This window comes from Corylus avellana, chromosome 1, assembly GCF_965113065.1.
Source record: "Corylus avellana chromosome 1, dhCorAvel1.hap1.2, whole genome shotgun sequence".
NCBI lineage: Eukaryota > Viridiplantae > Streptophyta > Magnoliopsida > Fagales > Betulaceae > Corylus > Corylus avellana.
Genome location: NC_142490.1, coordinates 9,709,810 through 9,720,947, shown reverse-complemented (window position 1 = coordinate 9,720,947; position 11,138 = coordinate 9,709,810). Strand labels below are relative to the sequence as shown.

General features: G+C 34.1%; 1 protein-coding gene across 4 annotated transcripts; it reads left to right on the top strand.

Moving 5' to 3' along the window:
* Positions 1-408: 408 nt before the first annotated feature.
* On the top strand, positions 409-10,838 carry LCAT3 (lecithin:cholesterol acyltransferase 3). 4 transcript variants are annotated; one of them, XM_059584069.2, is made up of 11 exons: positions 409-716; positions 1,962-2,053; positions 3,024-3,151; positions 3,330-3,465; positions 3,577-3,628; positions 4,946-5,046; positions 5,648-5,827; positions 7,975-8,132; positions 8,695-8,749; positions 9,039-9,092; positions 10,461-10,838. In XM_059584069.2, exons 1-11 carry the CDS (start codon positions 497-499, stop codon positions 10,620-10,622), a joined length of 1,338 nt encoding a protein of 445 aa, XP_059440052.1. In that variant the 5' UTR covers positions 409-496; the 3' UTR covers positions 10,623-10,838. The 4 variants fall into 4 exon arrangements, with proteins under 4 accessions (XP_059440052.1, XP_059440053.1, XP_059440054.1 ...); XM_059584070.2 differs by having other exon boundaries at positions 9,026-9,092; positions 10,461-10,643; XM_059584071.2 differs by lacking the exon at positions 10,461-10,838 and having other exon boundaries at positions 7,975-8,136; positions 9,039-9,093.
* The last annotated feature ends 300 nt before the right edge of the window (positions 10,839-11,138 follow it).

The following is an 11,138-nucleotide window of genomic DNA, read 5'->3' as shown; positions in this document are numbered from 1 at the left end:
ATTTACCTAATGTCTTATCTCTTTGGCCACATAACAAACAACTAGTAAGAATATATAGTAACTAATTTATACAAAAATTAATTTGCATTATATATATGATTTAAATTATAAGCTGCTACAAACTATTTAACTTATAATATCCTTTCAATTTATTGTTTTAATCATATTGGTTATTTGTTTTATTGGTTGTGTTGATTTTATTGTAAGAATGATTTAGAAAAGAATTAAAATAGAAAACAAAAAAGTATGAGAAAATGTGGTTAAAACTTAGAAAGACAGAGAAATGGAGTGATGGATAAAAAATAAGAAGAAAGTACAAGGGGCAACATGCAAATCCAATATTTTCACTTTTTCCAGTCACTCTCTCTGGTCTCTATGCTCTTTTTAAACCTCTCTCTGTCGCATAGGAACCCCGTGGGCAACGGCACATTAATATAACTACCACCTCCGCCAATTTCAAAACCCGAACCCGAATTTCCCATTCCGGGTCCGACCAATGTTCGGAAAGCTCTCTTCCTGTCCGTGCTTCGGAGAATGGAGCTCCGACACTACCGAGACCGATCTCGACCCGGTTCTGCTCGTCTCTGGCATGGGAGGCTCCATTCTCCACTCCAAGAAGAAGAAGTTCGGGTTCGAGACCCGGGTCTGGGTCCGGATCCTACTGGCGGACCTCGAGTTCAGGAAGAAGCTCTGGTCTGTCTATAACCCTGCCACAGGTTACCTCTCTCTCTCGTGTATATATATATGTGTGTGTGTGTTGGTTTGTGCATGTCGGAGTGTATATATGTATATGTATATATGCATGTATTTATAGTGTTTATGCATGTAAGTTACAGTGTGATTAATCTTTTTTCCATTATTTGGTTGCAAAGAAGTTTAGGAAAATTTAGAAGAAAATAGAAATTAATTTTTTTTTTTCTTTTTCCTTTGTGTTGCTGAGAAAGTTAAGGATAACTAAATCTTAGTTGAATTATTTGAAGTTGATTGTGATTGTTAATGCCCCCCACCCAAAACAGAAAAAAAGAAGAGAAATGAACATAATTGAAATGATTTTTTAAGCTCAAATACAGTGTTTGGTTGCCGGGAAAAACAAAAGAAACTCAGAGGGTGAATCTTGGGTTTGTTAATAGTTGAATTTGATTGTGGTTATTGCTTCCCCCCCAACCATCCCAAAACAGAAAAAAAGAAAAGAAAAGAGAAATGAAGCTCAAATACAATGTTTGGTTGCCGTGAAAAACAAAAGAAACTCAGAGGCTGAATCTTGGGTTTGTTAGTAGTTGTGCCTCAAGGAAACTAAACTTCCTTTTGTATTTATTTTTCCCTTATCCCAAACATTTCTGAGTTGATATAATTGATTTTCGTAGTTCTTAAGTTGTCGGTTATATTTTCTTTTTGCAAAACTCAAATTATTTAGTGACCGAAGTGATTAGTAATCATTAATTAATTTCCAAACTATCATTAATATTTCCATAACGTTCTTACATGTTACTTGTAATTCACAAAATTTAAAAATCTGAATTATTCAGGGACTTTTGAATTATTCGCAGTTAGATGTTACTGATAATTCCCAAATTATATTCAAAGTGCATGATTGTATCTCTCTCTCTCGCTCTCTCCCTCTCTGTCTCTCAAATATATTGCTTGCTCATTCATATTGATTCATTACACTAGTTCTATGGAAAATTACTAAAATGTGATCATGCGACTCTCTAAGTTGATTAATGTAATGGTAATGGACGTGTTAGTGTTTCCATATCTATGATTTTCGATATTGCAATAGTTTCTTTTCAACTGTTTGGAGAGACGGTGGTACTGTCATCTGCAATGTAGCCTTCTTGTCTTTATATGAGTTCTTTTATTTTTGTCTATTTTTATTTTCAATGGCATATTAATTTGGTTTCCCTAAATTAGTCTACCTTAACTTCGTGTTTTTTTTTTTTTTTTTTTTTTGAGTTTTTTAGGTTATACAGAAACATTGGATGATGCAACTGAAATTGTAGTTCCCGATGATGATTATGGGCTGTATGCAATTGATATTTTAGATCCGTCATTGGTATGATCAATAATCTTCTCCGTGGATTCTCAAAGTCCTGTACTGATGTAGTGTATAGTACTTTTTCCATGCAAGGATTACTAGATTTTGGATTCTATGAGTTGATTGTTTTAAAATGAGATGGTTGTGGAACTTCTCCACCCTTTGGGATTGGTTGATCCAAAGTAAATAAGACATGCAGCTGTTGTAGTGATCATCAATTTACAAACATGATTTAGAATAGGCCTAACTTTCATTAAAATTTTGAAAATTACAAATTCATCAAAAGGTGCCCAGCTGACTTATCTTTATATAAACAAGAAGGGATTTTCTTGTTAAGTTCCACCCCCCCCCCCCCCCCCCCCCTCTTTCTTCCATTTCCATTAGTCTGTGTCTTTCTTCCTAATGTTCTCTTGCACTTGGCTTTTGGTTTTTAGCTAGTCAAGTTCTGCGCTTTTTTGAATTTGTGCGCCGACAATTACTGCCAATAAATGATTTGACATTGATATGTTGAAATAAATAACACGATGATGTTCAAAGTCACTCATCTGCTATTTATCTTGCTTTTGATTTGATCAACTGCTTGTTGCCTTCATACCACACATTACTATGCTTTCAGATATGATCAACTAATGGTTCTTCCCCTTCAGCCTTCACCTATTCTTTTCAGAATGACTGGTAATTGCAGCAGATATGGCCATGTGAAGTTCCTGTCAGACTTTCCCTACTGTACTATCATTGCCAGCTAACTGACTAATTAGATAATGGTTGTGGCTTTATCTGTGAGCACTACATTCCGGTCAATGCTTGGATCACGGAATTCCACACCCACTAGGAAACAGTTTAGTTTAAATCATCATTGAAACATGACAGTTGATTTGAGAGTCGCAGCAACTTCCATTCTGTCTTCATTACTTTCAAAATATTGTTTCAGACTTTCAGTTTCTTTCCCTCTTCTTTATTTCTGATATCATATTCCTTGATGCTCCAGGTGATAAAACTTATACATTTGACAGAGGTATATCATTTTCATGCTATGATTGATATGCTTGTTAAATGTGGGTATAAGAAGGGAACCACACTATTTGGATATGGTTATGATTTCCGGCAAAGCAATAGGTAATCCATTTTTTATCGGTTGCTTTTTTGGTGGTCAAAGTTGATATCTTGGTGATGCAATTCTCAAGTGACTCAATCTCTAGACCTCTAGACAAGGTTTAATTATTACATTAGTGTCTTATAGCTATTAAAAGTTTCTTTATGTTGCTCATAGTTACCTGCAATATATCATTGGCAGAATTGACAAGTTAATGGAAGGTCTTAAAGTGAAGTTGAAAGCTGCTCACGAAGCTTCTGGTGGTAGAAAAGTCAATATAATTTCACATTCAATGGGTGGGCTGCTAGTGTTGTGTTTCCTGTCACTCCATAATGATGTGCGCAAATTTCTCTTGTTCATTAGTTGTTTTTTCATGGGACATATGCAAAAAATAATAAGCCCCTGTGCTACAAGAGGCATAACTAGTGATTTAACTTTTTGTCTGCAGGTATTTTCCAAGTATGTGAATAAGTGGATTTGCATTGCGTGCCCTTTTCAAGGTAATCACCTTTATAGGAAATCAACAAAAATTGCCTCAAACCATTGATTGACTACCCTGAGAGAGAAAACCATTCCATTCACTTTTCAGTAATCCATAAAAAATATAGGGGGTTTTAATAATAATCGTCAGAATTGTTACTTAATGTATTTAAAGAGATAAAGGTTCTTTTCAGTGTTTTGGGAACGACTTTCTCTATTGCCGAAAGTCAAAATACTGGATTTTGCTGAAGCAAAAGAAAAAAGAGAAACAAAGTAAGAGAGAAACAAAGGGGAAAATAGAATAGGAACGACAAGTCTTCTGCTTATGATCAACATAAACAAAAAATTTGCAGTAAAGCTGAAAGTTCAATGGAGTTATGAGCTTGGAGTATTGGTTTAAGTTTCTTATTTAATTTAGCATGCATTATTATCAATTAATTTGGAGAACTGTTAAAGCTGTCTCTCCTTGTTTTGTTGGGAATTGTGTAACCATTTGAATTAGTAGTTGAAAACAGTAAACTGCATCAGTGATACCACCAGGCTGGAATAGTGATGGTATAGTGGCACGATGATGATTGAGATTTTTTATTTACCTATAGCCACACATTTAAGCAGTAAGTTTCGGCATTTTTTGCGGTAGACATGTTAAGGCAATAGAAAAGTGAAAAGTAGTGGCCCCAACATCATTTCTACCATTTACATTTGAAACATAACAAATGCAATTTGTGGAACCATAAATACAGACTAATAAAGGTACACTACAAGTGTTGATCTGGTCCTGCTTGTCAGTGTTAAGAGGCTCCATTCTCCACTCGAAAAGGATGTAGTCAGGTTCAAGAAGCACTTTCAGCTTCAATTAATGGCTGCTTATAAGTGGTTCTTCAAAGTTAAACTTGAACTTATCCCAACCGCCTTGGATTTGGCTGCATGAATCCGCAAACATGTTTCTTGACTTCCCAATTGCTATCTTCCAACATTTTTTATTTGATTTTATGGGCATTATGATTTCTATTTCTTTACCTTGCTTAAAGTTTAAAAGCAATATCTTCTTTACTCTCCCCATGTAGAAATCTTGTATAACCTACAGAATTTATTGTAAGTGCAAATAATAAGGATAAAAATGTAACACAAGGTGCACAAGTGTGCCAATGAAGTTATACTTCTTTCTGTACAATGAGACGAGTAAAGCAAGGAGTCTAAGAATACCATTAAAGAACGTGAAGAATTTTAGCACAGATTAACTGTTCTGATCCTATTTAATTTCTTTTCCTCTGTTATTTTTCTTGATGTCTTTTCAAATTGTACTCCAGTATTAATTCTGCAACACAATTACACAGGTGCACCAGGATGCATCAATGATTCACTCTTAACTGGATTGCAGTTTGTTGAAGGTTTTGAAAGCTTCTTTTTTGTATCAAGGTGGACAATGCACCAGCTGGTAATTCCTCAATTTGAGTATTTGGCCCAGTCATTGGATTTAAAACCTAAACTGGGAACTTATTCATGTCGTGCCAAGCATCTTTCTTGGTGAAACTATCCTTCCAATTTGAAGCAGCATCAGTAGGTAGTGTTTCATAATGTAGTTATAACAAATAGGAAATTCTAAAAGGAAATGAATAAATGGAACAGAATTAGAAGCGTTATTGTCAAATGCTCACAGAATTTTGTTTGGACGATCATGTGCCTTTCTTCGGTAACATTTAGGAAATTGTTGAGGCTGTCTGATTCTGTTTGACTTTGGCAAGCTATTCAGGTGCATGACACTCCATTGAAGATTAGTATAAGTTTTTCTTATAAGTTGCATGTACAATATACACTGTGTTCAACTTGCTAGCATCAGGTCTAAAGAAGTGAGATATATGCTTCTAATCCCATGTGACAAGGAAAGTCTGGTCAGCTTTAGCTGCCATATTGTTCAAATTAGGGAGTTCGTTCTCAGAGTTTCCAATAATGATTCCGCCTCATTAAATTCAATACTACTGATGTTTGGTTAATACACTACGTACTGTGAGATGACATATGTTTCATTTTCTGTATAGTTGGTTGAGTGCCCATCAGTCTATGAGATGTTGGCAAATCCAGAATTTAAGTGGAAAAAACAGCCAGAAATTCAAGTTTGGCGAAAGCATTCCGTGGATGGGGAAGCTTCTGTTGATTTGGAATCCTATAGCCCAATTGAAAGTATCACTCTGTTTGAAGAAGCACTGAGGCGTAACGAGGTAATACGCTCACAATTTACCTAGCATGAAAATAATTAATATTGGTCCTGAGATTCTCTCGACGTCTTCACCATTATAATTTTGTTCCATAGTTCCTATAGTGCTGGTCTTTATCTCAAATGTTTTTTGTTGCGTGATTAAAAGAGATTTTATTTCCTCTTTTATGCATTTTAACTGCTAAAATTCACAAAACTAAATTTGTATGGTGTTATATATTTATGACTCTTCTGTGTCAAAGCTTGTGTATTTGCGATTAATTGATGCATGTGTTGAAGATGGAAACTATCGATATATCTTGATTTTATTCTCTTATTTATGTCTATTATTCTGATTGTAATCTCCTAATATTTCTCCCCATAATAGTTTGTATTCCTCTCCTATTTAAACCCATGTAAACGTATGGAACAACATGGAATAACACATTTCATCTCTTTCTCTTCAACTTGGTATCAGAGCAGTTTCTCTTCTAGGTTCTTGATTTTTCTTCTCCTTTGGATTGTGCGATTCCATCTGAGTTGGGTTCACTGTCTCACACCCATGTTACTGTGGCTGTGTGATCCCAACGTGAACGTTGTGGCAGAGGGTTGCTCGACGTAATTTGGGCCACACAACTGGTGACCGGTGGAGATTTTAATTCATTATCTCCTAATTCTTGAATTACTTGATTTTGATTATTTTTGTAATTTTGAAATCATATTTCATTTAGTATATTTAATTTTAGTAACTCCTACGTAAAACACTTTAGCCAAAGATTCAGAATAATTAGTTCACATTAAATTTATCTCAAGGGAATATTTCATGTCGTTTTGATTAAATCAAAGGATTATAGATTCCATCTTGAGGAGTAGTAGTATTCCCTTGCTACATGTGATCATCCAATACACCGAGATTTTGACCTTGAAAGGTCTCACTCCTAAATGTATCAAAGTGGCATTCACTTCACATCCTAGTTCATACTCACCTTAGGATTGAGAGCTAATGCTATAAGCAGTTGTGAGTTCAAGTTATTTATATTGATAGTAGTTATAATAAAATACCAACTTACGCGGTTCATTCAGTGCATTGTCACCACACCAACATATCATCCAAAAGTCTCCACTTCCATAATCAAGATAGAGATCATCATGATTGATATTTTATAGTCTTATAAAATGGAATGCCCAATTCCATTACTGACTATAAACTATAGTTTATAAGCTACAAGGTTTATGGTTTAGATCTTCTGTGTGATAATCTTATTAACACACCTCAGCCTATATTCAATGTAACTTAAGGACTACATGCATATATACAAAATAATATGCAAATGTACAATTATAGGCCAAATGTTCTAAATAAAATTCAGAAAAATATTCGACTTTATTTAATAAACCAAAATATCATTCAATAGGAATTGGCTTTTAGGGCATAAACCCTAACATTAAAAACTCAGAGTCAAACACAACAAACCTGAAAAGATCCAGGTTTGTATTTGACCCTGGGTTTACAACATCAACCAGCCTCTAGTTAATCCAAGAATAATTAAACAAATTCATTGTTGCATTAACGATCACAATTGAAAGAAGGCCACACTATGATTTTTTTTTATCATCAAGGTCCTAGAATCAATATGAAACCAAGATGGGAAGAATAAATATCGAGTATCATTGAATAGCAAGCATAACAAAATGTGAAACGTATTAGTGGGTCCTCAGGCATGCCATGCTAGGGTTAAGACAACTTAGCAATTAAGGAAAATTTTAAATCTTACCATGCTAGAAAACTAAGAAAAAAGGCCCCTGCTTGACCTCTTCTAGCAATTAAAAGAAATTATAGACGATGCTGTTTTCTGAACTTCATCTTCACTGTCAAGGGTGGTATTTTTGTTCTGAAGTTTGAGAAATCCTAGAAGATATTGTTCCTTGCATCCGATTTAGTTTGACGTTATGCTTCAGTTAACTTCTTTCTTGAACCCCTATAAAACCCTATTCCTGGGCATGACAGAAACTTCCTCTATATTTTATCTAACAAAAGCATCAATATATTTTCAGTGTTGCTAGCATTTCTGGATGCAATTGTAGCCTATCTCTTTTCCCCAATAGTTGTCCACTTTCATCATAAATTCTTCTACAAGTAGCTAAAGCTTATATCATCTGTATTGATTGCAGCTAAATTATGACGGACAAACAGTAGCTTTGCCCTTTAACTTTGAGATTCTCAAGTGGGCTGCTGGCACTCGCCAAGTTATGTATGATGCTAAATTACCGGATGGGGTCTGCTTCTATAACATTTATGGAACATCATTTGACACACCTTTTGATGTTTGGTATGTAAGTGAATTACTTTAGGAATTAGGAATGCTTTTTAAGGTCAATGGTGTCAATCTTTCAAAGAAACTGACCAGCTAATCCCTTATTTGTTTCAAAATATGAACATCTAAAGAGGGTTTGGAATGCATGATATAGTTGGTTAAACATAAGGAGTTCTCTCACCAACACCAGCTCATTTCAACTAACTCTAGTTGTACATGCTAAATAATGTTTATTTTTTATATGAATTTAATACTGAAGTTAACAATATCTGATACGGAGATCTGGGAGAAAGAGATTATAAATGAAATTTAATCCAATGGTTAGTAGGATAAAATCTAATAATTTGCTGAGACTGGGATTTGGATGTTGTATGTAGAAGAACCTTAATTACAAATGATATTATCTTTCAATTTGACGAAGGGTGAGAACAAAATTATGATTGAATCATTTTACTGTGTAGTGGTTTTGGCTTTAGACAATATAGTTGTTCTTTAGAAAATATCACTATTATCCTGTGAGCATGATAATGAAAATGTTTAATGCGGGAAGTGCATCTGACATGCATTTTTAATGCAGCTATGGTTCGGAAACATCTCCAATTGAGGACTTGTCTGAAATATGCCACTCAATGGTGAGTGATTTGATTTGATTGTGAAATCATGAACCCGCTATCAGTTAAGCATAAAGATATCTTGAACCATCAACCCTCACCTTTTGAAACTACTGTCTATCAAGAAGTAGTTCTTCTTTAAATGGTGGTTAATCAAGTAGCAGTTTTGATTTTCTTTATACACCTAGGAAATGGAGCCCTTTAAATGATTATGCCCAAACACATATGGCCTTGAATTTGTACCTTAGCTACTGACATATTCTTGTTATTTTATCTCTGTTTATAACTTGTTATCAGTTGTTTGTTCCAGCCCCAGTATTCTTATGTTGATGGAGATGGAACAGTTCCTGCTGAATCAGTAAAGGTGCTCTATCTGAACGTTCATTTGATGCATAATTTCAGCTGTTGTTATTTAAGGGCAATCTCTGTGATGATGTCCAGTGTCAAAACTTTGAAATAACAATTCAAATTCTTGGTTGGTAAGTAAAACTCCAGTCATGAAAAAATTACCAAGCTTGAGCTAGACTTGGCTTGGTTTGGCTCAATTAACATCTTTCTAAATCCGGTCAAACAAAGCTCAAGCAGCCTAAAGCTCATCTAGGCTTGGCTTGTGTCACCCGAAACTTTACATATCCACCATGGAAAATTTAAACAAAAAGGACTGGGGAAAATGATGATTAAATTTTGACAAATTATTCGAATAGAATTCTTCCACTCCTTTTTCTACATGCAAAAATGATGCACACATTTCTGTGTAGTTTGTATTAAGTCTCATGTAATGCTAATCACCAAGTTGGAACCTAACAATTAGATAGTTATACACCATAACAAAAGAAAAATAATATAAATTACAGGAATAGTTGATGAAGTAGACAGATAACAAGACAAATAAGTAAGACATTGTAGTCTGAACATGGAGTTTAGGCTTGGCTAAGTAACTGAACATTTCAGATTTATTTTGTGAGATTGCTTGCTTTTCTTTTTTTTTTTTTGGAAAAACTTTACTTAACTCTCTTAAAGTTCTATCACTTTTGCAACCCCTAAAGTTGAAAAACTTTCAATTTAGTGTATCAAAGTTTCAATTTTTTGTAATGTCACTCATCCGTTAGGTTTTTTCGTTAAATTCTAAGGGAGGGGTGTCAAAATTACCAAAATACCCCCAATTTCTTTTTTTTTTTGGAAAAAAAGAAAAAAAAAAATTGCAAAGATTTAGGTATTCGTTAGAATTTAACAAAATTTTCAAAATTACCTACACCTGAATTTTTGCGAATTTTTTTAATTAAAAAATAGGGGCATTTTTTGAAAATTTAGACTGGATTTTGCGGAAAAACCCAAGGGAGGTGTGACATTACAAAAAATTAGAAGTTCGATACACTAAATTGAGAGGTTTTGAACTTTTGAGAGGTAATTGCAAAAGTAATGCAAGTTCAAGAGGTTTAAGTGAATGTTCTCTTTGTATTTTATTTTATTTTTTTTCGGAAGCGGTGAGATTAGTTCTTGATGATGCTAAGATCTTACTATGTATCTAACTTCCTTCTTTGGGTATACTTGTTGTATACATTTGCAATCTTGAAACCAACAGCTTACACTGTTCCAAGAACAGAAATTTGTAATACTTTATTGCTTGATTATTTGTGATACACACAATGTTGAAGTTTTGACACCTCTTTGCTGCTGAGTATGAACTTTCCCATCATATTTTAAGCTAATCTCTACTCTTTGGATTCCACAGGCTGATGGATTTGCAGCAGTTGAAAGAGTAGGAGTGCCTGCTAGTCACCGTGGATTGTTACATGACAAAACAGTTTTTAAATATATCCAAAAATGGTTGGGGGTTGATCCAAAGGTCAGCAAGCATTTGAAGTCTTCCAAAGTGGTAGATGCTTCAAATTAGGTGGAACACGTGCAGTTTTTTTGTGCTGAAAAAGGGGCATGTTTCACATGTTCATGTGTTTCTTGGTAATTATATATGTATGTATGACCCGACAGCTTGCTATCATAGCTTTGTATATTGCAAACCTCTTTGTATTCATCCTCTGTTTCTCCTCATTCTGACATAATTTCCTATTACTCAATAAAAAAATATCTGTTAGTTTGAATTTTTGATAAACATTATGTGGATGATGATGGTATTTCCTAAATAAGTTTTCTCCTTGTTGGTAAGGCAGATATTGTAGGACTACTGCAAGATATAGAGTTTCTGTTAACATTTATTATTGGGAAAATTTGACAAAACTTTCCTAGACTTCCACATGTTTTGAAAGTATCTATCGAGGTTAAATACTCTCAATTAAGAGTATCGAACTTTCAATTTCTTTTAATTAATTTATTACGTCAAATCTTATCAAAAAATTTAAATTACCCATTCTTTTTTTTTATAAAAAATTAAAAGCTTGGATTTTACAAATTT